Raw genomic sequence first — 27,932 nt, forward strand, 5'->3', positions numbered from 1 at the left:
ACAGATGTCTATAATACTGGATAAAAGTGTAATATACAGGACATTATTTGAATTGTGGTAGAGCAGGTATTTGAGGAAGATTTATACTTGAGTAGGGAGAGCACATGATCTGGAACTCGCTGCCCATAAGGATGGTGGAACAGAAGATGAATGGGAAAGACATCCCATGATATAGTGGGATCTGGAAAGCAGAATTTATTTCCCTTTCCAAAAGAGAAAATGCTGGAAAATCTCAGCAGGTCTGGCAGCATCTGTGAGGAGAGAAAAGAGCTGACGTTGAGGCCAGATGACCGTTTGTCAAAGCTATTTCCCTTTCTTTCCTTCTCTGCCACCGCTCTGCCTCATCAATAAGACATTGGGACTCAGGGTTGATGCAGTTTGATGGACAAGTTGTCTCCATTCTGAACAATGGGGAACAAGCTCCTCCCAGTCATTGACAATATTACCCCCTAAAACGATGCCGGCCTGCGCATGCGCCTTGTTGCATATTGCCCCCAATAAAGATGGCGGCCATGAACACGGCCCGAACATGAGGAGCTGCGGTATCGCTCGGTGCAAACTGGGTCCGTGAAGCTCTTTACCGAGGTTCGTGGCTGACACAACCTGCTTACGCAGCGTTTCCGTCCACACGCGAGATCCCTCGCCCCCTCCGTACCGTCAATCACCGCTAATCTATTTCCGAGCCGAAAAAACAGCCCGTCTCCGTCGCCATTACCCACAATGCGCATGCTCCAGTCAGAGCGGGCTCCGCCCCTCATTCACTGTGATTGGTTGGAGGTCCGAGCGGGAAAGGCTGGTCCTCCAGCCCCTTCTCTTCCCATTGGTCCGCGCTACCGTCAATCAGCCGGGCATTGTGACGGTGGCTTGCTGTTTGTCCAATAATAACAGTGAGAGAGTCTCAGTGTAACAATGACACACACAGGCTCCAATACAATCAGAGTGGGGATGGAGCACAGAGACAACACAGCAAAGCACTGACTTACTCTGAGTGTAACAATGACACACACAGGCTCCAATACAATCAGAGTGGGGATGGAGCACAGAGACAACACAGCAAAGCACTGACTTACTCTGAGTGTAACAATGACACACACAGGCTCCAATACAATCAGAGTGGGGATGGAGCACAGAGACAACACAGCAAAGCACTGACTTCAAAACAGAAAATGCTGCAAAACCTCAGCAAGTCTGACAGCAACTGTGGAGAGAGATTCCATGATGTGGAGATGCCGGTGTTCGACTGGGGTAAGCCCAGTAAGAAGTCTCACAACACCAGATTAAAGTCCAACAGGTTTATTTGGTAGCACAAGCCACAAGCTTTCGGAGCGCTGCCCCTTCGTCAGATGAGTGGGAGTTCTGTTCACAAACAGGGTATATAAAGACACAAACTCAATTTACAGAATAATGGTTGGAATGCAAGTCTTTACAGGTAATCAAGTCTTAAAGGTACAGACAACGTGAGTGGAGGGAGCATTAAGCACAGGTTAAGGAGATGTGTATTGTCTCCAGCCAGGACAGTAAGTGAGATTTTGCAAGTCCAGGCAAGTTGTGGGGGTTACAGATAGTGTGACATGAACCCAAGATCCCAGTTGAGGCCGTCCTCATGTGTGCGGAACTTGGCTATCAGTCTCTGCTCAGCGACTCTGCGTTGTTGTGTCGTGAAGGCCGCCTTGGAGAATGTTTACCCGAAGATCAGAGGCCGAATGCCTGTTTTACACAGCACATGGTCATTCTGAATGGAGAATCTCTGAGTTGTACAATTCACCTCATTCAGGAGCCAGATTGTCTGCTCAGAAAGAGGAAGGTTTCTGTGACACCAATGAAAAGCAACACACACACTCACAGACACCCTCACACACAGTGTCTCACACCCTGCAAATTATCTCCTGTCACTTTTAGTCGTTTTGAAATAAATCCTGAATGAACTATAAAATCATTCATAAGTACTTGTTGAAATTCCCCTGAAAGACATCTATACTGTTCATTTCACTCCCTGTAGTTGTGATTTCCATATTCTCGCCACTCTTTGTGTAGAGAAATTTATCCTGGATTTCCTATTGGATTTCTTAGTGACTGTTTTATATTGATTGTCTCCAGTTTCCCAGTAACTTCATTGCAGTGTTAATCTAAGCCTACTTGTGACTAATAAATAAACTTTACTTTTTGCTTTTCCCCACAAGAGGAAACACTATTTCTGTATCTAAACATTTTATAAATTTGAAGACCTCTGCTCAGGTTACCCATCAGCCTTCATTTCTCAAGAAGAACTAGCCTGTCAATCCTTTCCTGATAAAAAAAACCACACACGTTTTGAAAATCATTTATGGGATGTGGGCATTGCTGGCTTGGCCAGTATTTATGGCTAATCCCTGATTGCCCTTGAGAAGGTGGTGGTGAGCTGCCTTCTACATTAAAATCTCATCATTAAAATCTTCTCTGCACCCTTTCCAGTGCCTGGATATTTTTTTTAATAATACGGTGACTAGAATGGTATGCAGTGGTCAGTAAGATTCTTGATCAGAGAGTCACAGATTTTCCAAAAGTGGTTTGAGTTTATCCGTGGTTTTAAATTAGATTCTTAGGAAGCAACAATTTAAAAATGATGCATAATAAACAGGGGGAAAAAAACAAGACCTATGGCAGGTGACTAGCTGGGGTCTCAGCACTGATCCTGCGTTACCCAAATTGTCACTGCCTGCCAGTTGGAAAAAGACCCGTTTAATCCTACTCTTTGTTTCCTGTCTGCCAATCAGTTTTCTACCCATCTCAGTACAACAGCCCCAATCCCATGTGCTTTACTTTTTGTGAAGAAGTTGCTGAGTTGGCGGATGACGGGAATCGGGTTCACATTTTCTATCTCAGGGCATAATCAGCAACAACTTGTATTTACACAGAGTGTTGTGGGGCTGGAGCAGGTTACTGAGATACTGAGGGACTTTTAAAATTCATTTTTACGGGATATAGGCATCACTTGCTGGGCCAGCATTTCTTTCCCAACCCTAACTGCCCTCCATTTCAGAGGGCATTTGAGAGTCAACCACATTGCTGGTCTGGAGTCACATGTAGGCCTGACCAAGTAAGGACGGCAGGTTTCCTTTTCTAAAGGGCGTTACTGAATCAAATGGGTTTTTACGACAATTGATTAAAGTTTGAGGTTTGTCATTAGACTTTTAATTGAAGATTTTAATTGAATACAAATTTCACCATTGCCTGTGGTGGGATTCGAACCTGGGTCCCCAGAGCCTTACCCTGAGTCCAGTGATAATTCCACTGTGCCACTGCCTCCCCTATTCATCCAATTGTTATTGTTTATCTCAGGGCGCAGAAACAACAGGATCCAACGTTGCCGGTCACACATGAAGTCGTCTATGTTTCAGCAGGCTGTAATACTGATTAAACCCCTTCCCACACATGGAGCAGTTGAAAGGTTTTGCCCCAGTGTGAACTCGCTGGTGTCTCTGCAGGCGGGATGGATCAGTGAATCCCTTCCCACACAGGGAGCAGGTGAATGGTTCTGTCGCAGTGTGAACTCGCTGGTGTTTCAGCATATAGGATGAATCAGTGAATCCCTTCCCACACACAGAGCAGGTGAACGGCTTCTCCCCGGTGTGAATGCGTTGGTGTTTCAGCAGATCATCACTTCTTTTAAAGGTCTTATTGCATTCTGAGCATTGAAAAGGTCTCTTATCAGAGTGAATGTGTTGGTGTTGATTGCAGTAGGAAAACTGAGCAAATCTTTTGCCGCAAATGGAGCAGGAGAACGGCTTCTCCCCTGTGTGAATGCGGCGGTGTCTCCGGAGGCTGGATGACTCCCTGAAAGCCTTCCCACACACGGAGCAGATGAATGCCTTCTCCCCGGTGTGAATAGGCCGGTGACTCAGCAGATGCTGCAAACAAGTAAATGCTTTCCCACACACAGGGCAAACGTATGGCCTCTCCCCAGTGTGAGTGCCCTGGTGTCTCAGCAGACTAATCCTTCTTTTGAAGGTCTTCTCACATTTAAAGCATTTAAAATGTCTCTTCTGAAAATGAATCTGTTGGTGAACGGTGCAGTGGGAGGACTGAGTGAATCTCTTCCCACACTGGGAGCAGCTGAATGGCCTGTCCTTGGTGTGAACTTGTTGGTGCTCAGTGAGATGCACTGAGTCGCTGAATGACTCTCCACAGTGAGAGCAGCTGAACGGTCTCTCGTGTGTGTGAAGGAGCTGGTGCTCTGCAAGGCGGGAGGACTGGCTGAACCTCTTCCCGCAGTGGGAGCAGCTGAACGGTCTCTCGTCAGTGTGAAGGAGCTGGTGTTGGGCCTGTTCCTCAGAGGTTTCAATGCTTTGCCCAGAGTCAGAGCTTTGAAGAGGCTTCTGAATAATGTGATCGAGTTGGTGAGCCAGCAGGTTGGACGAACACATGAATTTCTTCCCACACACGGAGCAGGTGAATGAACTCTCACTATTGCGAGTTCGCTGTCGTGTCAGCATGTTTTCCAGCTGTATCAATCCCTCCCCACAGGAGGAGCAAGGAAACAGATTCTCACCAGTTTCCAACTGAGATGGTCAATTAAATCCCTTCAGATGTACAAATCTTCAAATCCCAATGAATTGATTGACTCTGTCTGACGTGAGATTTGTTTGTCCAGACTGCAAATCCTCCTCTTCTATTTCCTGCAAAATAAGTTTACAAAGAATTACGTGGCTGGCACGGTGGCACAGTGGTTAGTACTCCTGCCTCTCAGCGCCAGGGACCTGGGTTCAATTCCGGCCGTGGTTACCTGTCTGTGTAGAGTTTACACAGTAAGGAGTCTAACAACACCAGGTTAAAGTCCAACAGGTTTATTTGGTAGCAAACGCCACTTGCTTTCGGAGCGCTGCTGTGTGGAGTTTGCATATTCTCCACTTGTTTGCGTGGGTTTCCTCCAGGTGCTCCGGTTTTCTCCCACAGTCCAAAGATATTCAGGTTAGGTGGACTGGCCATGCTAAATTATCCATTTTCCCCCCAGGGTGTGTAGGTTAGGGAGATTAGTGGGGTAAATAAGTTGGGTTATGTTGTTGGGGCCTTGGTGGGATGCTCTGTCGGAGAGTTGACTTGATGGGCCAAATAGCCTCCTTCCGAACTGTGGAATTCTATGAATATATCTATCCTGGACTGACAGTGATGACTTTTGTAAATTCCCTTTGCAGGATATTGGAAAGGAGGATTTACAGCAAGAAAACACAAACCAAACATCACGCTGAGATCTGACAGTCACTCGGATCATTAGGAGCTGATTGTTATTGTCTTTGAACAGGGAAGGAGAATTGTTTGTTCTGTCTGTGACAATACACAAACAGGCCATTCGGTTTATCGAGTCTGTACTGGAGTTTATACTCCACATGAGTCTCCTCTCATTCTGATCACCACATCTCAGCTTTTCAGTTGATTTTTCCAATCCCTTTTCTCTCATAAGCTCATATATTTTCCTTTTGAAAGCATCTAAAGTATTTGTGTCAACCACTTCCAGTCGCAGTGAGTTCCAAATTCTAACAACTGTCTGAAGAAAGAAACATCTCCTATTTTCCTGTCTGATTTATTTGTTGTCTGTTCATGGTTCCCAGTAAAGGAAAAACCAACAAGTGGAAACATTCCATTCACATCTACCTACTTATCCCATTCAGAAAGCCCATATCAGAAGAGACAACATTTTCTCTTGGTTTGAGCTTGTGGTGTGTAAATCCTCCCTTTCTAACCCCCTGTAACAAAAAATATCCAAAATCCATCACGATAGAAAATCCAGGTACAAGTAATTCAGAAAGCTATTATTTGTTATGAGGGGAATGGAGTAAAAGCAGGGAAGTTATGTTTCAGTTGCACACGGTGAGTCTGTATCTGGAGCAATGTCTACATTATCGATTTCCTTATTTAAGGAAAAATATAAATGCATTAGAAGTTCATAGAAGGTTTAGTCGACTAACACCTGGAATAGGTGGATAGTCTGATGAGGAGCAGTGAGACAGTCTCTGCTCGAGTTTAAAAGAGTAAGAGGCAACTTAATTTAAACCTTTCAGATCCTGAAAGGTCTTGGATGTGGAGAGGAGTCATAGAGGTTTATAGCATGGAAACAGGCCCTTCAGCCCAACTTGTCCATGCTGCCCCTTTTTTTAACCCCGAAACTAGTCCCAATTGCCCGCATTTGGCCCATATCCCTCTATACCCATCATACCCGTGTAACTATCTAAATGCTTTTCAAAAGACAAAATTGTACCCGCCTCTACTACTACCTCTGGCAGTTTGCTCAAGACACTCTCCACCCTCTGTATGAAAATATTGCCCCTCTGGACCCTTTGTATCTCTCCCTTCTCACCTGAAATCTATGCCCTCTAGTTTTAGACTCCCCTACCTTTGCAAAAAGATATTGACTATCTAGCTGATCTATGGCCCTCATTATTTTATAGACCGCTATAGGATCACCCCTATGCCTCCTGCGCTCCAGAAAAAAAATTCCCAGTCTATCCAGTCTCTCCTTATAACCATCAAATCCCAGTAGCATCCTCGTAAATCTTTTCTGCACTCTTTCTCGTTTAATAACAACCTTTCTATAATAGGGTGACCAGAACTGCACACAGTATTCCAAGTGTGGTCTGACACAAGTCTTGTACAACTTCAACAAGACGTCCCAACTCCTGTATTTAATGTTCTGACCAATGAAACCAAGCATGCCGAATGCCTTCTTCGCCACTCTACCTATGAACCTGTACCCCTAGATCTCTTTGTTCTGTAACTCTCCCCAATGCCCTACCATTAACTGAGTAAGTCCTGTCCTGGTTCAATCTACCAAAATGCATCACCTCGCATTTATCAAAATTAAACTCCATCTGCCATTCACCAGCCCACTGGCCCAATTGATCAAGATCCCGATGCAATCCTAGGTAACCTTCTTCACTGTCCACTATGCCACCAATCCTGGTGTCATCTGCAAACTTACTAACCATACTGCAAACTTACTAACCATGCCTACTAAATTCTCATCCACATCATGAATATAAACAACAAATAACAGTGGACCCAACACCGATCACTGAGGCACACAGCTGGTCACAGGCCTCCAGTTTGAAAAACAACCCTCTACAACCACCCTCTGTCTTCTGTCATCAAGCCAGTTTTGTACCTATTTGGCTACCTCATCCTGGATCCCGTGAGATTACCCTTATGCAACAACTTACCATTTGATACCTTGTCAAAGGCCTTGCTAAAGTCCATGTAAAGAACATTAACTGCACTGCCCTCTTCTAACTTCTTGGTTACCCATTCAAAAAACTCAATCAAATTTGTGAGACATGATTTTCCACTCCAAAGCCATGCTGACTGTTTCTAATCAGTCCTTGCCTCTCTGCATGCCTGTAGATCCTGTCTCTCAAAATACCTTCCAACAACTTGTTGGAAGTGTTGTTTACTCTTATGGGAGAATCTCGGGGTCACTGTTTAAACAAGTGTTGCGCATAGAGACAGAGATTAGATATTTTTCACACAGTGGGTCGTGAATCTTTGGATCTCCATTCCTCAAAAGTAGATATATATCTCTTGGGGCAAAAGGGATATTATGGGGGAATGGGTGGGACAAGGGTATTGAATTTGAGGATCAGCCATGACCATAATGAATGGCAGGGAATGTTCAAAGGGCTGAATGGCCTCCTTCCGCTTCTATTTTCTATGCATGTTTCTATGTAAACATGAGGAGCTTGGGGCTGAAGTGTAACCAAAAGGCCATAAGACATAGGAGCAGAATTAGGCCACTCGGCCCATCGAGGCTGCTTCACCATTCAGTCATGGGCTGATATTTTTCTCATCCCCATTCTCCTACCTTTTCCCCATAACCCCTGATCCACTTATTAATCAAGAACCTATCTATCTCTGTCTTAAAGACACTCAATGACCTGGCCTCCACAGCCTTCTGTGGCAAAGAGTTCCACAGATTCACCACTCTCTGGTGGGCCAGTGGGCTGACGAATGGCAGATGGAATTTAATTTCGACAAATGCGAAGTGATGCATTTTGGTAGATTGAACCAGGACAGGACTTACTCAGTTCATGGTAGGGCGTTGGGGAGAGTTACAGAACTAAGAGATCTAGGGGTACATGTTCATAGCTCCTTCAAAGTGGAGTCACAGGTGGACAGAGTGGTGAAGAAGGCATTCGGCATGCTTGGTTTCATCGGTCAGAACATTGAATACAGGAGTTGGGACGTCTTGTTGAAGTTGTACAAGACATTGGTAAGGCCACACTTGGAATACTGTGTGCAATTCTGGTCACCCTATTATAGAAAGGATAGTATTAAACTAGAAAGAGTGCAGAAAAGATTTAGTAGGATGCTACCGGGACTTGATGGATTGAGTAGAAGGAGAGGCTGAATGGACTGGAACTTTTTTCTCTGGAGCATAGGAGGCTGAGGGGTGATCTTATAGAAGTCTATAAAATAATGAGGGGCATAGTCAATATCTTTTCCCAAAGGTAGATAGTCAATATCTTTTCCCAAAGGTAGGGGAGTCTAAAACTAGAGGGCACAGGTTTAAGGTGAGAGGGGAGAGATACAAAAGTGTCCAGAGGGGCAATTTGTTCACACAGAGGGTGGTGAGTGTCTGGAACAAGCTGTGGGTACAATTGTATCTTTTAAAAAGCATTTAGATAGTTACATGGGTACGATGGGAATAGAGGGATATGGGCCAAATGTAGGCAATTGGGATTCGCTTCAGGGGTTTTAAAAAAAAGGGCAGCATGGACAAGTTGGGCCGAAGGGCCTGTTTCCATGCTGTAAACCTCAATGACTCTGGCTGAAGAAATTCTTCCTCATCTCTGTTTGAAAGGAACATCCCTTTAGTCTGAGGTTGTGCCGCTGGTTCTAGTTTTTCCTACTCGTGGAAACATCCTCTCCACGTCCACTCTGTCCAGGCCACGCTGTACCCCGTAAGTTTCAATAAATTCCTCCTCAACCTTCTAAACTCCAACAAGTACAAAAGCCGTGTAACCGCTTCAGGTAAGTATTCCGGATGCCACCTCTCATACTGAATATGTACATGACCCATTAACTTCTCTCGGCTGCAAACGTGAGGTGCAGCCTGGGAGTGGGTGAAGATGTTTGAAAATCTGATGCTCAAATTTAGTCATGTTTCCGAGCACTCGGACCCGGTGGGAGCAGAAACACAAAGACCCGCCCCCTCACGGTTGCGTCACCAAGACACCAGCGCATGCGCTCTGCTCCCTGCTCAATCAAGATGGCGGCTGTTAACCTGAGCTTTGTCTCGGGAAAAAGACCTGAAGCTGCAAACACGGGACCTACGGGCTCATATTCGATGTTTGAGGCCTTCAACAGGTATTTAGAAACCCTCTACGTCCATCCGCCGGTTCCATTGCTCCCTCTATGTTTCTGCATCCTTACCGGCTGCTGATGAGACAGAGGAACTTCTCTCCAGTCGCTGTCACCCGCACTGCGCGTGCTGCAAACGCCTTTGCTTACCGCGCATGCGCACTTCTCCCATGGAACAGGGAACTCTTCCGATTGGTTCGGAGCTGCGCATGTTTCAGGTCCCGCCCCTCATTCACTCCGATTGATTGGAGGACCAGCCGCTCCCGCTCGGTCCTCCAGTCCCACCCTCTCTTCCGATTGGTTCGGAGCTGCCGTCAATCAGTCCCCTGGGCATTGTGATGTGGAGCATGCGCAGTGTCATTGCTGTCCTTGGCGCTTGTTTGTCCCGGAGAAGCGGAGTCAGCGTTAGGCGGTGGCTGGGAGGAGTTGGAAACACTTTGTGGATCCGCAAACCCTTCAGAATCATTGTCAGCTCCCTGGTTTGCAGCTGCAAACCTCCCGGGAACAGGCCCAGGTTAACGGCCACATCCTGGCTCAGCCACTGGAGGATGGTTCACATCAGAGGATGGGGGAGGGGGACAATAAATAAGAGGTTACACTTTGGCCTCAAATCAATGAGGACTCTGATCTCTGGGAAGGAAGGAAACCCTGGGAGGTGGGCGGGGAGGATTCACAAACACCCGCTGGAGGCCCCAACATCCCCAATAAGACCCATTGGTTTTATTGTCAGTCTGCAGACAGCAGCTGGAGAACTGAATCCACAGTAAGAGTTTTAACAACACCAGGTTAAAGTCCAACAGGTTTATTTGGCAGCAAATGCCATGAGCTTTCGGAGCACTGCTCCTTTGTCCGATTGAGTGGATATCTGCTCTCAAACAGGGCATACAGAGACAGAAAATCAAGTTACAGAATACTGATTAGAATGCGAATCTTTACAGCTAATCAGGTCTTAAAGATACAGACAGTGTGAGTGGAGGGAGCATTAGGCACAGGTTAATGAAATGAGTATTGTCTCCAGACAGGACAGCCAGTGAGATTCTGCAAGTCCAGGAGGCAAGCTGTGGGGGTTACCGATAGTGTGACATGAACCCAAGATCCTGGTTTAGGCCGCCCTCATGTGTGCGGAACTTGGCTCTCAGTTCTGCTCAGCGACTCTGCGCTGTCGTGTGTCGTGAAGGCTGCCTTGGAGAATGCTTACCCGAAGATCAGAGACTGAATGCCCATGACCGCTGAAGTGTTCCCCAACAGGAAATGAATGGTCTTGCCTGGTGATTGTCGAGCGGTGTTCATTCAGCCGTTGTCGTAGCGTCTGCATGGTTTTCCCAATGTACTATGCCTCGGGGCATCCTTTCCTGCAGCGTATCAGGTAGACAATGTTGGCCGAGTTGCAAGAGTAGGTACCGTGTACCAGGTAGATGGTGTTCTCACGCGAGATGATGGCATCCGTGTCGATGATCCGGCACGTCTTGCAGAGGTTGCTGTGGCAGGGTTGTGTGGTGTCGTGGTCACTGTTCTCCTGAAGGCTGGTTAGTTTGCTGCGGACAATGGTCTGTTGGAGGTTGTGCGGTTGTTTGAAGGCAAGAAGTGGGGGTGTGGGGATGGTCTTGACGAGATGTTCGTCTTCATCAATGACATGTCATTGATCAGAACTGAATCCAGACAGAGGAGAGGGAGGGAGGGAGAAAACTGGGAATGGAGGAAAAGAATGTTGGAGATGATGAGATGGGTTTGGATTTCAGCCCAGGGAGGAGGGTGAGTGTGTGGGATGGGGATTTACAGATTTGGGGGAACAAGCGGAAAAAATGTTCCAGAGAAACTAGAATTGTCTGTTCAGAATTTCTATCCTGGACTGACAGTAGTTTTGTTATCTTCTTTTGCAGGATATTTGAAGGGGAAGATTTACAGACTGGAAACTCAAATCAAATTTCGTACGAATATTTTACAATCATTCGATTTATCAGCACCTAAACTCAATTAGCCTTTGAATGTGGAAGGAAAAATGTTTGTTCTGCCTGTGGGAAAATATTTCAAACATCAGTGTGACTGGAGAAGCATCGAGACACATGCACACACTGGAGTGAGAGTGTTCCAGTGAACTGACTGTGGAAAGAGCTTTACCCAGTTACGCAGCCTGAAAAGCATCACACCATTTACTGTCAGGTGAAACCGTACACGCGTTCTGTGTGGACGAGGATTTAACAGATCATCCTGCCTGGAGAGACACAAAGACACCAGCACCATGGAGAAACTGTGGAAAAGTTTGTAAAACCCCATCTCAGCTGGAAATTCATCGACGCAGTCACACTGGGGAGAGACCATTCATCTGCTGTATGTGTGGTAAAGGATTCGCTCAGTCATTTAGCCTGGTGTCACACCAGCGAGTTCACACTGAGGACAGACCGTTTAAATGCTCTGACTGTGGGAACAGTTTTAAGAGTTCTGAGGGTTTAATTCACCATCAACGGGTTCACACTGACGAGAGACCATTCAATTGCTCTCAATGTGGGAAGAACTTCAGGCAAGTATCTCACCTCACTGAACACCTACGTGTTCACACTGGGGAGAAACCCTTCACCTGCTCCATGTGTGGGAAGGGATTCACTTGTGCTTCCCACCTCACTGAACACAAGCGTGTTCACACTGGGGAGAGACCATTCAGCTGCTCTCAGTGTGGGAAACATTTCAGGCAGTATTCCACCCTCACTGAACACAAGCGTGTTCACACTGGGGAGAGACCTTTTGTTTGCTCCTTTTGTGGGAAAGGATTTGTTAAATCATCCCATCTTCTTCGACACCAGCACATCCACACTGGAGAGAGACCATTCACCTGCGCTGAGTGTGGGAAGAGATTCACTACGACATCTCACCTCAGTGAACACCAGAGTCTTCACACTGGGGAGAAACCTTTCACCTGCTCCCTATGTGGCAAGGGATTCACATGTTTATCCTACCTCAGAAGAGACAAAATTGTTCACTCCGATGAGAGACCCTGTAAATGTTCTGACTGTGGGAAGAGGTTTAAAAGCAGAAATGAACTGATGAAACACCAGCCTCTTCACACAGGGGAGAGGCCGTTTGCTTGCTCTGTGTGTGGGAAGGGATTCACTCAGTCATCACAGCTCAGCAACCATCAGCTTGTTCACACTGATAAGAGACTGTTTAAATGCTCTGACTGTGGAAAGAGCTTTAAAAGTGCAGGGAATCTGCAGAGACACCAAACCACTCACACTGAGAGAGGCTGTTCAGCTGCTCTTCATCTGGGAACTGATTCACTACTTCATCCCAAATCACTGGACACCTGCGGGTTCACACTGGTGGGAGGCCATTCATCTGATTTGAGTGTGGGAAGGGATTCACTGTCATCCAGCCTGCTAAAGCACCCGTGCACTCCCACTGAGGGAGCATGTTCACCTGCTCCGTGTGTGACAGGGGATTCAATCAGTTAAGCAGCTTTATTTCACATCAACTTGTTCAGACCGAAAAATACATGGTTTTGATGTTCTGATTGTGACGAGATTTAAAAGTGTAATGGATCTGCTGCAACACAAGCACAACACTGAGCAGAGGCTGTTTACCTGCTCCATGTGTGGGAAGGGATTCACTCAGTCATTGTATCTCAGTGAACATCAACTTGTTCACAATGAGAAGAGACTGTTTAAATGCTTGGACTGTGAGAAGAGGTTTAAAAGCTCCCTCCCTAACAGCACCGTGTACCTGTACCATAGGGATTGCAGTGATTGAAGAAGGCAGCTCACCACCACCTTCACAAGAGTAATGAGGAAGGGGCAATAAATGCTGGTCTGAGCATTTGAAAAATGGATAGAAGTCATCGGTGATTTTTCACTCAGTTATTAAGAAGCAACGGTTTAGATATGATACATAAAAGACATAAAACCTGTAATAGGTAAGATCCCGGATGAAGGAAATACTGATCTCCGCTGATCGCTGGAGGTGATAATCTCCTCGGAATGGGATGTGGACAGAGATGCCCACATCCTGTAAATTAATATGAAAAAAGTAATCTGCTGAGACACCAACCCACAGATACTGGAGAGGCCTTTCACCTGCAGTGTGAGAGAGAAGCAATTTATTCTCATTCACCCTGCAGACACACCAGTGAGATAACAAGTGATTCCAGGGGTTGGATTCTGCTTTAATCACATCCGGGACTCAACTGTGTTCATTCTGATATTTGGAGTTTTTTTTTCAGTTGATGTTAATAATCCCTGGAACTGGGCTGGAGTTTAATAATCTGTCTATAATTAAATCAGCTTTGTGACAAACTCAGTGTCGGAGTCCTTGATTTCACTAAGAGGAGACTGATTGATGTCCTGTTACTGACTGTTCCATGGTTGGGTCTTTTCTCCTTTTTTAATGGAAGATTTATATTTGTAATAGCACCTTTCACAACTTCAGGATGTCCCAAAGTGCTTTACAGCCAATGAAGTTCTTTGAAGTGTAATCAATGCCTTAGTGTAGGAAATGCAGTCCCCAAATTGTGCACAGCAAGATCCCACGCACAAATGTGATTGTGAGCAGAGAATCTGTTCAGTGATGATTGTTGAGGGATAAATATTAAGCAATAAACTTCTCTGCTCTTTGGAATAACATCCTGGGAAGTTTTACACCCAACTAAGAGGGCAGATGGGTCCATGGTTGAAGGTCTCATCTGGAAGATGGGACCTGTGACAGTGCAGTGCTCCCTCAGAACTGCATCAGAATATCAGCCTGGATTTGATGCTGATGTTTCTGGATGTGGATTTGAACCCTCAACCTCCTGACTCAGAGATAAGAATGTAACCACTGAGGCACAACTAACTCATCATTATTCTAGATTATTTCAGTTACTCTCATGGAAGAGTGTAAGGTTTTAGTCTGGGGATTATAGATGACCAGAAATACCCAAAAAATGGATAGAAGTCACCGGTGATTTTTCACTCAGTTATTAAGAAGCAACAGTTTAGATATGATACATAAAAGACATACAACCTGTAATAGGTAAGATCCCGGATGAAGGAAATACTGATCTCAGCGTCTGGAGGTGATATTCTCCTCGGAATGGTTTGCTGATCCCGGATCAGAAGGATGCCGATCTCCTGTCTCAGTTACCTTTAACCACTTTGAGAAGCTCTTATTTCTGTGGCGGGGGTCGGGGGGTTGGTGGGTGGCTAGTGTTGGTGTTTATGTCAATCATTTATTTAATTATCATTTGCAAGGGACAGATGTTCAGTGAATTCCCTGCTATTTCCATTCGAGTCATAGAGGTTTAAGCATGGAAACAGGCCCTTTGGCCCAACTTGTTCATGTTGCCCCTTTTTTTAACCATAAAGCTAGTCCCAATTGCCCACATTTGGCCCATATCCCTCTATACCCATCTTACCCATGTAACCGCTTTTTAAAAGACAAAATTGTACCCGCCTCTATTACTACCTCTGGCAGCTTGTTCCAGACACTCACCACCCTCTGTGTGAAATGATTGCCCCTCTGGACACTTTTGTATCTCTCCTCTCTCACATTAAACCTATGCCCTCTAGTTTGAGACTCCCCTACATTTGGGAAAAGATATTGACTATCTAGCTGATATGTGCCCCTCATTATTTTATACACCTCGATAAGATCACCCCTCAGCCTCCTATGCTCCAGAGAAAAAAGTCCCATCTATCCAGCCTCTCCTTATAACTCAATCCATCAAGTCCCGGTAGCATCCGAGTAAATCTTTTCTGCAATCTTTCTAGTTTAATAATATCCTTTCTATAATAGGGTGACCAGAATTGCACACAATATTCCAAACGGGGTCTTATTGTTCTGACTTTGCCAACAGGGCTATGGAATTTATTGGATAGATCTTCCATCTGTGCTGTATCATTCTGTAAAACAACGAATATTCAGAATCAGGAAGAGACAGAACGAGAGGAACCAGTGACTGTGCGATTGAATCCAGCCAGAGTCAGCACCATCAGGGAAGTGGAAAGAGAGGAGACAGTGTAAAAGCTTCTAAATTTCTGTGTAGTTCCACAGGAGAACTTTGAGAAATTTAACATAGCAGATCATCAATTCGCAATAATTTGCGTTTTTAAAAAATTAATTTATCTCAATAGCTAACAATGTTATTTTATATTCATTGTTTGAGGTTACAATGGCGCTGCTGTTAACCACCATTCCCTGCGGATGTGAAAGTACCCTATTCACTCCACAGGAGCCCACTGCGCAGGCGCGGTGCTGTATGTGACGCATGCGCAATGCCACTTTGTTCGGAGCCCTGCCGGTGTCGGAGTCGCTTTTTTCAACGGGTGAGAGTGTGTGGGGCGGAGGGAGGAATGGAGCTGGGAGTCAGGGTGGGGAGGGAGGAATGAAGCCGGGAGTCAGGGTGCGGAGGGAGCGGAGGCTTCACAAACACCTGCTGTAGGCCGCAAGGTCCGAATAAGACCTTCCGGTCCCGGGTTTGCAGCTGCGGGGATTTTATCCGGGATCAGGCCCAGTGCCGCGGCCGCCATCTTTGTTCCGCGGGGAGCAGAGCGCATGCGCGGCCAGTAGGCGGTGCTTCAGGGTCCCGGTGACCAGGAGAGGAAAGGTTTGACTCATTGACTGACAGGGCGGGTTAATTGGCGCTCTCTTTAGAGAGGGAAGATGCTGCAGGGCGAATGTGCGGCCATCCGAATAACAGAAGAAAATATAATCAGAATTAGGAGCATGAGGAGGCCATTCGACCCATCAAGGTTGCTCTGCGATTCAATAAACTCATGGCTCATCTGATCAAGAAAATGCTGGAAAATCTCAGGTGTGACAGCATCTGTGGAGAGAGAATAGAGCTAAAGTTTCAAGTCTGGATGACCCTTCGTCAGAGCTCATCTGTTCATTGTCATAACTCAGTTTTCCTCCAGCCTCTCTCACCCTTAACTCCCTTGGAGGTGAAACTCCCGGTGCGAACACAGCCTTGAATATACTCAATGACCAATCTCCACTGCCCACTGGGGGAGAGAACTCCACGGGCTACTGGCCCTCTGAGAGATGCAATTGCTCCTCATCTCTGTCCCTTTTTTTAAACTGTCCCTGCAATTTTTGATTCCCTGATATGGGGAAACAGCACTTACCCTGTCAAGTACCCTCAGAATCATATGTGCTTCAGTTAGATCTCCTCTCATTTATCTAAAATCCAATGAGTATCGACGCACCCTGTTAACCTTTCCTTAATAAACAAACTTCTTTATGCCAGGAATTATCGTAGTGGACCTTGTCTGAACTGCAACCTATGTCACCATTTCAATCTTAAATAATCCTATGCTAGGAAACAGAAGGAGAGGTGTTATGAATTTATATTCTGGACTAACTAATGGATTTTGGAAACTCCTTTTACGGTTAGAAGGGGAGGATTTATACACAGCAATCTCAAACCAAGAAAAATGTTTATCTCTTAATCTCTAACCACTGTTGACACATGACTCTTGTAATCTCCTTTCACAGGGAATTAGAAGATTTGAAGACTGCAATTGTTGTCCGACTCCAGTGCTTCTGGCATCTTTCCAGCTGCAGGCTCCAGCAGGAGGTTTTAAATTTGAAAACAGTGAAATTGTTCCAGAGGTGAGTATTATTGCGCATTCGTCTACAGTTTAGAGTTTTTAGTGCTTTGCTCTGTTATCTGCGAGAGGTTTCATGGCTCTGGGACTGGTGTGATTCACCAGCGAGTTCACACTGGGGAGAGGCTGTTCACCTGCATTGTGTGTGGGAAGGGATTCAGTCAGTCATCCACCTGCTGAGACACCAGCGAGTTCACAAGTGGTTGCAGGGGTTGGATTTTGCTGTTTTGCTGCTGTTAAATCACATTCAGGATTGAACCATGTTCATTCATCTGAATCATCGATGCAGATTTGATGGGCTGAATAGTCTCTTTCTGCACTGTAGGGGTTCCACGGATTCTTAAAATTCTGTCCGAATTGAAGATAATTTCACTATTTCTGATTTCCGTACATCTGGAGATAAATTCCACTCCTTTGTGAGCATTTTGATTGATTTGATGGCTCGCAATGATGTTTCAAATTCATTATTCACTCTAAGCCAGTGAGGAAAGAGTGTTCCACAGCAACTAGAATTGTCTGTTCTCAGTTTCTGAGCTGTACTGACTGTGATGACATTTGTAAACTCCTTTTACAGGATATTAAAAGGGGAGGATTTGCCAGAAGAAATCTCAAATGAAACTTCACGTCAAGCTCTGACAGAGTCACTCATTAGGACGGGGAAAACCATCACCCATTTTACCATCAGAGTGACAGGAAAAGCACCAAGACGCAGTCACCCACACCATGGGAAAACCATGGAAATGTGGGGATTGTGGAAAGGGATTCAGATCCCCATCTGAGCTGGAAACACATCGACGCAGTCACACTGGGGAGAGGCCATTCACCTGCTATCAGTGTGGAAAGAGATTTACTAATTCATCCGACCTGCTTACACACCAACGAGTTCACACTGGGGAGAGGCCATTCACCTGCTCTGATTGTGGGAAGAAATTTAGTATTTCATCCAATCTAGTGAGACACCGTCGAGTTCACTCTGGGGAGAGACCATTCACCTGCTCAGTGTGTGGAAAAAGATGCAGAGATTCATCCACCCTGCTGGTACACCAGCAAGTTCACACCAAGGAGAGGCTGTTCACTTGTTCTGAGTGTGGGAAGGGATTCACTCGGTTATCCAGTCTGCAGAGACACCATCGCGTTCACACTGGGGAGAGACCATTCACCTGCTCAGAGTGTGGGAAAGGATTCAGAGATTCATCTGACCTGCTGGCACATCAGCGAGTTCACACTGGAGAGAGGCCGTTCATCTGCTCCGTGTGTGGGAAAGGATTTGGAGATTCCTCCACCCTGCTGACACACCAGCGAGTTCACACTGGGGAGAGGCCGTTCACCTGCTCCAATTGTGGGAGGGGATTCAGTCAGTTAGCCAATCTGCTGAGACACCAACAAATTCACAGCGGGGACAGGGAGAGGCCTTTCACCTGCTCGGAGTGTGAGAAGCGATTCAGTGATTTACCTACCCTGCAGACACACCAGCGAGTTCACACCGGGGAGAAGCCATTTACCTGCTCTGTGTGTGGGAAGAGATTCAATCGGTCATCGAACCTGCAGACTCACCAGCGAGTTCACACTGGGGAGAGACCATTCACCTGCTCTGACTGTGGGAAGGGATTCACTCAGTCATCCCACCTGCTGAGACACCAGCGAGTTCACAAGTGATGACTGGGGTTGTATTCTGCTCTTATTGCTGCTGTTAATCACATCCGGGACTGAACCATGTTCATTCTGACAGATGGTGAAGTGGGAGGGTCAGAGGGTTTCTTGCTGCTGGACTGGCCGGTCTCTCAATTTTCATTCCAGTGGCTGATTCCATTTGAACGAGGGCACATTTCCACTGAAATGATCCACAAAAACAGATGTCAGATGAGACTGAGATGAGGAAAAAATTCTTAACTCAAAGGGTAGTGAACTTGTGGAATTCTCCACCACAGACGGCTGTGGAATCCCAATCACTGAATATGTTCAAGGAAGAGATGGATTTTATTTTAGATTTTAATGGCTTCAAGCGGTGTGGGGAGAATATGGTATTGAGATTGAGGATCAGCCATGATCATATTGAATGGTGGAGCAGACTCGAATAGCCTGCTCCGAGTTTCTATAGAGTACATTAATTTTATCCTGGATAGTAAATAGTCTTTTTCCTCCCACTACAGGTGTCTTGTCGTTCATCCGTCCTCGTTCTGAGGGTTGGCCGCACTCTGAACAATCTTTCTCCACTGATTTCTCAGCTGCTCTCACTGCCTGTCCCATCGAGAGGCCGGTCCACATTCTGATACTATCCACCCGTGCCATCTCGGGCCTTCCTTGTACACATTTTCCAGGTGTTTTGTCTCGCATTGGTCAATAAAAATGCCTTTCACCAGGATGCTGTGTCACAAGTCTTTGTATTAGCTAAAGTTTTGGCAATACTTTCTCTCTGAAAGAAACCCCGTAACAGCCCTGAACATCACTGGCCTTTGAATGTGGAAGGAGCAATGTTACATCTATTCTGTCCATGGGATAAGATTTCAGATATAATTGTGACTGGAGACACTGAGACACACACACACACCCCAGTGAGAGTGTTCCAGTGAACTGAGTGTGGAAAGAGCTTTAACCAGTTACACAGCCTGAAAATACATCACACTATCGGGTAAGTAGATGGGAACGTGGGAATGATAAAGTATAATTTGGGGAAAAAGATTATCCGCATTGTTGGGAAGAATAGAAAATCAGCATTTTATTGAAATAGAGAGGCTGCAGAATTCCACAGTGGTCTCCTTGATGAGGGATATACTCAGCATGACCACTGTGACTGTGTCCTGTCGATGTACAGCTGCATTGCAGGGTCAGGATCATCTCTGAAGGAGCTGCCGGTTAGTCCCTTTTCCTCAGAGCCTTCACTACAATTAGAGAATGATGACAGCAAATAAAGAGGTCATTCAGCCCATCGTGTTCACACCCACACCAGCTTTCTGAGAGAGTGACGCAGCCAGTCCCACTCCCCAACCTCTCCCTCGTTACTCCCCGGCCTCTCCCTCGTTACTCCCCGGCCTCTCCCTCGATCACACCCCGGCCTCACCCTCACTCCCTCCCTGGCCTCTCCCTCGATCCCTCCCTGGACTCTCCCTCGGTCACTCCCCGGCCTCTCCCTCGGTCACTCCCCGGCCTCACCCTCGATCCCTCCCTGGCCTCTCCCTCGATCCCTCCCTGGCCTCTCCCTCGATCCCTCCCTGGCCTCACCCTCTATCCCTCCCTGGCCTCTCCCTCGGTCAGTGCACAGTCTTTCTCTCGCAACCCTGAACATTTTTTTTTCTCTTCAGATAATTATCCAGTTGTGTTTTGAAATCTTGTTTGAACCTTCCTCCTCCCCACACTGGGTCAGTGCACGCCAGGTTCTAACCACTCACTCTGGAAACGGGATTTCCTCAAATCACCATTGCTTATTTCACAAATCACCTTTAATTTGTGTCCTCTGCTTCTTAACCTTTTTGCCAATCAGAATAGTTTCTTCCGATCTACTCTGTCCAAATCCCTCTTGATTTTGAATATTTCTATCGAATCTCCTCTTCTCTATAGAGATCAGCCCCAGCTTTGCCAATCTACCCTCATAACTGAAGTTTCTCATCCCTGGAACCAGTCTCATGATTTTTTTCTGCATCCTCTACAATGTCTTCACCTCCTTCCTGTAGCGATCTATCCGGAGTTGGCCACAATGCTCCAGTTGAGGCTGAACCAATGTTTTATTCTGGTTCATCACAACTTCCTTTGTTATTCTCGGGAATTTGGACATCAGCCTTTCTCCTGTCAATATACAGCTGCCTTATGGGGTTGTAGTCACACATTTGAAAGAGCTGCCCATCAGCCCCACTCCCCTCCCCTTTCTCCAGAGCCCTGCTAACTTTACCTTCAACTGGAGATCCAATTCACTTCAGAAAGATGTATCTGAATCTGCTTCCATCCCCTTTCAGGCAGAACATTCCAGAACAAAATTAATTGAGAAATGAATGCCCCCAGTGGATTTTTCCCAATTATTTGATGCTACGTATTTAATTGTTGATCTTCTGTTTAATACATTTCCAGAGCAGATTTAAGGGAAAATGTTCATGACATCTTAGAGATGAACCACACGAAACACTGTCTGTTTGAAACAAAGCTGATTTATTTGATGTATTAAAATATTAAACTCCAGCCACATTACAGGAGTTAACATCAGCAAAATAAAAGCCAGAATTAATGTGATTCAATCCTAAATATGATCAACAGCAGCAACAAAAGCAGAATCCAACTCCTCTAGAGACACTGTCTGAGAGTCAGTGCAGACTCGATGGGCTGAATGGCCTCCTTCTGCACTGTAGGGATTCTATGAAAAGTAAAGTCAAGATTAAAATAAATAAAGATTCTCCAGCTAGTCACTAATCAGCCTTTTCCATTTTTCTGAAGTCACCTTATAATTATTTATCTCCTAAATTTGATGAATTAAACATAATCTGCAATTATATGATAAATGATCAGTTTTATACAAATTAATGAATCATGTCTTACTTTATAGTTGGATAATGCAGTGACCAGAACTGTGCTCAGTATTCTAGCTGTGTTCTAACTCGTCTTTTATCAGTTCTAACGTAATCTCCCTGCTCTTATATTCCAGGCCTCAGACAGGAAAGTGTCCCAAATGCCTTCTTGACCATCTGATCTCCATGTGCAGCCATCTTCAGGGATCAGTGGATATGCACTCCAAAGTCCCTCTGTTCCTCTATAATTCTCAACATCATCCCATGTATTGTTCATTCCCTTGTCTTGTTTACTCTCCCAAATTCAATCTCTCTCATTGATCCAGATTGAATTCTACTTGCTATTTTTGTGTTGACTCACCCCCCCAGTCCATTAATATCTTCCTGCTGTCCACAGCTTTATTCCTCATTGTCAACCATGGGAGAAACTTTTGTATCAGATGCAAACTTAGTAATCATTTTCCACACAGTTGAGCCGAAATTATTGACACATACCAGAAAACTGTGGAACACCACTGGAAACAGGCATCTTGGCATCATTCAGTCCTGGGTGTGATGAACAGCAGAATCCAACCCCTGCTGTTGCCTGTGAACTTGCTGGTGTTTCAGCAGGTTGTTTGACTGAGCGAATCCCTTCCCACACATGGAGCAGTTGAACGGCCTTTCCCCAGTGTGAACTCGCTGGTGTTTCAGCAGATTCTGTTTACTTTTAAATCTCTTCTCACAATCAGAACATTCAAAAGGTCTCTGATCAGTGTGAACAAGTTGGTGTGTAGTCAGGTGGGATGACTGAGTGAATCTCTTGCCGCACAGGGGGCAAGTGTAAGGTCTCTCTCCAGTGTGAACTCGCCGGTGTATCAGAAGGTCAGATGCATCAATGAATTCCTGACAACACACAGGGCAGGTGAACGGCCTCTCCCCAGTGTGAACTCGATGGTGTCTCAGAAGGTGGGCTAACCGAGTGAATCCCTTCCCACAGAGAGAGCAGGTGAATGGCCTCTCTCCAGTGTGAGTGTGCTGGTGTTTCAGAAGATCCTTTTTGCTTTTAAATGTTTTATCACATTCAGGACAATTGAAAGGTCTCTGATCAGTGTGAACAAATCGGTGTTTCAGGAGCTGGGATGAACAAGTGAATCCCTTCCCACACACGGAGCAGATGAACGGCCTCTCCCCAGTGTGAGTGCGTTGGTGAATCAGTAAATCCTTTTTACTTTTAAAGGTCTTCTCACAATCAGAACATTTAAATGGTCTCTGATCAGTGTGAACACTTTGGTGTGTCAGGAGGTGGGATGACTGAGTGAATCCCTTACCACACATGTTGCAGATGAATGGCCTCTCCCCAGTGTGAGTGCGTTGGTGAATCAACAAATCCTTTCTGCTTTTAAAGCTCTTCCCACACTCACAACATTTAAACGGTCTCTGATCAGAGTGAACCTGGTGGTGAGTCCGGAGGTTTGATAAAGCATTAAATCCCTTCCCACATTGAAGACAGGTGAATGGCCTCTCACCAGTATGGACATGCTGGTGTGTGTACAGGCTGGATGACTGAGTGAATCCCTTCCCACACACACAGCAGGTGAATGGTCTCTCCCCAGTGTGAATACGTCGATGGGTTTCCAATTCAGATGGGTAATTGAATCCCGTCCCACAGTCCGCACATTTCCACGGTTTCTCCATGATTATTGACAGGCTATCGGATGTAGGCGGGATGCAGATTTGAGCTCACTATCAGATCAGCCATGATGTTATTAAATGGCGGAACTGGCCCGTGGGGCCGAATGGCCTATTGCTGCTCCTTGTTCACATGGTGCAGGTGTCCTCCTGTCTCTCCAGGTTATATCATCAGTTGAAACCAGGTCCACACACAGAACACGAGTATGGTGTCTACCTGATGTAAATGTGCTATTTCTTTTCACGCTGTGTGACTGGTTAAAGCTCTGTTCCAGCTGACTGTGGAAAAATAACTGAGATGTCTGTGTCTCGGGGCTTTTCCAGTCACACTGATGTTGAATAATTTCCCAAAGACAAAATAGGCGAACATTTCTCCTTCCACATTCATAGGCCTTTGATATTCAGATCCTGAAGAATCATGTGACACTGTCAGATCCCGAGATGTTTGGTTTGAATCGCCCGTCTGCAGATATTCTGGAAAAGGAGTTTACATTGAATTACTTTGAATATACAAGACACAAACAAGCCATTCAGTTTAATTCTTTATACTTGACACATCGTCTCCTGTCCCATAGACCTCATCTCAGCCTTTCAGTTGATTTTTCTATTTCTTTTTCTCTCGTGTGTTACTCCCATTTCCTTTTGAAACAATCTCAGCACTTTCCTCAACTCATTTCTATGGTAATTCTAAACCTGTGAGTGATGAAATTTGTCCTTATTGCCTTCTTGGATTTATTAGTAACTATCTGGCATTTATGACTCTTTGTTCATTGATCATTCCTTCTTTTAGACTCTGTCACGAGTGGAAACATTCTCTCTACATTTCCCCTGTCCAAGCCACTAATAATTTTAAAGACTTCTATCAGGTCACTGCTCCATAGGAAAAACCTTCAATCCATTTAACCTTTCCTGAAAGCTGTAATCTCTGTTGACAAACATCATCACAGTCAATGCAGAATAGAAATCACAGAGAGACAAACATTCCTCTTGGAGTTGAGTTTTCTGTGTGCAAATCGTCAATTTGTAACAATGTGTAAAAGCAGTTTTCAAACATCTTTCAGTGTCAATCCACAATAGAAATGCTGAACAGACAATTCACTTTCCTCCAATCCCAGGTTTCTCCCTCCCTCTCCTCTGTCTGGGTTCAGTTCTCCAGCTCCTGTCTGCAGACTGACAATAAAACCAATGGGTCTTATTGGGGGTGTTGGGTCTCCAGCGGGTGTTTGTGAATCCTCCCCGCCCACCTCCCAGGCTTTCCTTCCTTCCCAGAGATCAGAGTCCTCATTGATTTGAGGCCAAAGTGTAACCTCTTATTTATTGTCCCCCTCCCCCATCCTCTGATGTGAACCATCCTCCAGTGGCTGAGCCAGGATGGGGCCGTTAACCTGGGCCTGTTCCCGGGAGGGAGGGAGGGAGAAGCCCCGCAGCTGCAAACCAGGGAGCTGACAATGATTCTGAAGGGTGTGCAGATCCACAAATTGTTTCCAAATCCTCCCCAATGTCCAGCCACCTGCAGTCCCTGCGGTAAAGCCAGGGCCTGTTTCCTGGGCCAGAAGTTGGTGCTGTTTCCAGTGCAGCCGTGGTTTCCATTCCCACCCTGTGCTCACAATCTCCTCCTGAACCCTCCCCAATACCATGATTGACACTGAGCATGCTCAGAGCGTGCACCCACACCACCTGATGTGGAGATGCCGGTGTTGGACTGGGTGAGTCACCTGATGAAGGGGCGGAGCTCCGAAAGCTCGTGATTCCAAATAAATCTGTTAGATGTGAACCTGGTGTTGTGACTTCTTACTGTGCAGACCACACCTGCGCAGTGCGTTCCCAGGCTCCCCAGCGCCTTATCATCTTTGCGCATGCTCCACTCCCAGCCTGGGCCCGCCCCTCATTCACTCCGATTCGTTGGAGGACCAGCCGCTCCCGCTCGGTCCTTCAGCCCCGCCCCTCATTCACTCCGATTGGTTGGAGGATCAACCGCTCCCGCTCCGTCCTCCAGCCCCGCCCCCTCTTCCTATTGGTCCGGAGCTGCCGTCAATCAGTCCCCGGGCATTGTGATGTGGAGCATGCGCAGTGCCTGCGGCAGACGGTAAGGCGCTCGAGCGAGCAGGTTTTAAATGGAGATTTTTACAAAGATCCAGTGCGGATCCAGAGCCCGAAATAAAACCGGAAACATAAATGGAGTTGGCGGGTGGATGGTGAGGCTTTATAAACACCCGGTGTCGGCCACAAACCCTCAATTTGCAAAGCAAATTCCTCGGGCCTTCCGAAGGCTTCAGACCCGAGTTCACATCCGCCATCTTTATAGGGATCCACGTATTGCAAAGCGCATGCGCATCCGCCATCTTTGTTGAGGTAAATTGGAATAACGCATGCGCAGCCACCATACTTCTTGAGGGTGAAATCAAATGAATAACCCACTGGAGACAAAAAAAATCAGACAGTTTGTTATAAAATCAATGTGTTGTTGTAAAACCGGAAGTTAGGGTTACAGCCAACAACAACTTCTATTTATATAACACCATTAATATCAGGGTGGTTAGCACTGCTGCCTCACAGCTCCAGGGACTCAGGTTCAATTCCAGCCTTGGGTCACTGTGCAGAGTTTGCACGTTATCCCTCTGACTGTGGGTTTCCTCTGGATGCTCTGGTTTTCTCCCACCGCCCAAAGATGTGATGCTTAGGGGAATTGGCCATGCTATATTGCCCCTTCGTGTACAAAGATGTGCAGGTAAGGTGGGTTAGAGGTGTAGATCAGGGGTAAAATATTCAGAGTTGGTCCAGACTTGATGGGCCAAATGGTTTCCTTCTGCATGGTAGGAATCCTTGTGCAGTGAAGGTCTAGTCACTAATGGTGGAGTGATTAAAAAATGGAATGTGTAGGAAGCCAGAATCAGAGCAGTACTAGAGGTGATTCCAGAGATGGGGAGGAACAGGCCTTGGAGTGATTTGTATAAATTAGTTGTAAGGATGCATGAAAAATATGCAACATTTCATTTGGATCTCATAGAATCCCACAGTGCAGAAGGAGGCCATTGGGCCCATCGAATCTGCATTGACCACAATCCCACCCAGGCCCTATCACCGTTACCCATGCATTTATCCTAGCTAGACCCCCCCCACACACACACACAAACACTCAGGGTTAATTTAGCATTGCCAATCTACTTAATCCGCACCTGTTTGGACAGTGGGAGGAAACTGGAGCACCCGGAGGAAACTCATGCAGACACAGGGAGAACGTGCAAACTCCACACAGACAGTGAACCAAGCTGGGAATCAAACTCGGGTTCCTGGTGCTGTGAGGCAGCAGTGCTAACCACTGTCCCACCGTGCCGCCCTCAGCTCAGGGAGGAGGGAGAGTGTGTGGGACATAGATTTACTGTTTTGGGAAACCAGAGCAGAAAAGTTGTTCCTTAGAAATTAGACTTGTCTGATCAGAATTTCTATCCTGGACTGACAGTAGTTTTGTAAACTCCTTTTGCAGGATATTTGAAGGGGAAAATTTACAGTCCGCAAAATGGAATCAAGTTTCACACCAAGATTTAACAGTTGCTCAATTCACCAGCACCTGAACACTATCAGCCTTTGAATGTGGAGTGCGGGAAAAGATTTCAAACTTCAGTGTGACTGGAAAAGCACCGAGAGAGAGACACACCCGAGTGAGAGTTTTCCAGTGAACTGACTGTGGAAAGAGCTTTAACCAGTTACACAGCCTGAAAAAACATCTCACCATTCACAGCAATGTGAATCTGTGCATGTGTTCTGTGTGTGGACGAGGCTTCAACTAATCACCAAATATGGAGAGACATGATGATATTGACACGATAGAAAAACCGTGGATATGTGGGGACTGTGGGAAAGCATTCACTTGCCCATCCAAACTGGAAACTCATCGACGCACCCACACTGGGGAGAGACCCTTCACCTGCCCCGTGTGTTGGAAGGAATTTACTCAATCATCCTGCCTAACATTACACCAGCGAGTTCACACTGGAGAGAGACCGTACACTTGCTCTGTGTGTGGGAAGGGATAACCTACAGTTACACAGGAGAGTTCACACCGGAGAGAGGCCGTTCACCTGCGCCGTGTGTGGGAAGCGATTCATTAATTCATCCAACCTCGTGACACACCAGAGAGTTCACACTGAGGAGAGGCCGTTCAGTTGCACTGACTGTGGAAAGAGCTTCAGACATTCATCCAGCCTCAAAGCACATCAGCGACTTCACACTGGGGAGAGACCATTCACCTGCTCAGAGTGTGGGAAGGGATTCACTACCTCCTCCCACCTGGTGACACACCAGCGACTTCACAAGTGAGTGCAGGGAGTGGATTCTGCTGTACTTGCTGCTGTTAATCACATCCAGGAGTGAGCCACATTCATTCTGACATTTGAGGTTTGTTTCTGCTGATGTTAATAATCCCTGTAGGTGGGCTGCAGGTTAATATTCTCGATCTAGAGCAGATTGTGTTTTTGGGGTTGCAGTTTCCCTTTAAGAACCGCTGTCTGTGATCTTTCCCCATCATTCAGGAACTCTCATCACAGATTCTTTACAGTACAGAAGGAGGCTATTCAGCCCATCAAGTCTGCACTGGCTCACTGAAGGAGCTTAATCCCATTCCCCTGCCATACCCCTGTAACCTTGCACACTTTCTTTTCAGATAACAATCCAATTCTCTTTTGAGTACCTTGATCAAACCTGCCTCCACTGCCTTCACAGGAAGTTTATTCCAGACTCCAACCACCCAGTAGGTGAAAATAATTTTCGTCACATCACTTTGACTCTGTTTTCCCCATTAAGGTAGGTCTGTGCCCTCTAGTTCTTGATGTTCTCTTGGTGGGAACATTTTCTCACTATTTCACCTGCCCAA

The 27,932-nt window shown here is 46.1% G+C and overlaps 2 protein-coding genes across 5 annotated transcripts; one reads left to right on the top strand and one right to left on the bottom strand.

Annotated features, from left to right (window-relative positions):
- Positions 1-1,279: 1,279 nt before the first annotated feature.
- LOC144483954 (uncharacterized) lies at positions 1,280-14,605 on the bottom strand. 4 transcript variants are annotated; one of them, XM_078202519.1, is made up of 2 exons: positions 9,400-9,464; positions 1,280-4,655 (listed from the first exon to the last, which is right to left on the bottom strand). In XM_078202519.1, the coding sequence occupies exon 2, from the start codon at positions 4,470-4,472 to the stop codon at positions 3,351-3,353; it is 1,122 nt and encodes a 373-aa protein (XP_078058645.1). In that variant the 5' UTR covers positions 4,473-4,655; positions 9,400-9,464; the 3' UTR covers positions 1,280-3,350. The 4 variants fall into 4 exon arrangements, with proteins under 4 accessions (XP_078058645.1, XP_078058646.1, XP_078058648.1 ...); XM_078202520.1 differs by lacking the exon at positions 9,400-9,464 and adding an exon at positions 14,317-14,605 and having other exon boundaries at positions 3,206-4,655; XM_078202522.1 differs by lacking the exon at positions 9,400-9,464 and adding an exon at positions 9,251-9,323 and having other exon boundaries at positions 3,206-4,655.
- A 961-nt stretch (positions 14,606-15,566) lies between these two features.
- On the top strand, positions 15,567-27,821 carry LOC144483987 (uncharacterized). The gene is given in 4 exon segments (XM_078202562.1): positions 15,567-15,617; positions 17,595-18,553; positions 26,868-27,089; positions 27,091-27,821. Coding segments are annotated over 4 exon segments (1,521 nt in total). The 3' UTR covers positions 27,380-27,821.
- The last annotated feature ends 111 nt before the right edge of the window (positions 27,822-27,932 follow it).

The sequence above is a fragment of the Mustelus asterias genome, unplaced genomic scaffold (genome assembly GCF_964213995.1).
Source record: "Mustelus asterias unplaced genomic scaffold, sMusAst1.hap1.1 HAP1_SCAFFOLD_85, whole genome shotgun sequence".
In the NCBI taxonomy this organism is placed as follows: domain Eukaryota; kingdom Metazoa; phylum Chordata; class Chondrichthyes; order Carcharhiniformes; family Triakidae; genus Mustelus; species Mustelus asterias.

Excerpts from the sequence above, each read along its gene's own strand:
- LOC144483954 (XM_078202519.1), bottom strand. The coding sequence starts at position 4,472 with ATGCTGACACGACAGCGAACTCGCAATAGTGAGAGTTCATTCACCTGC.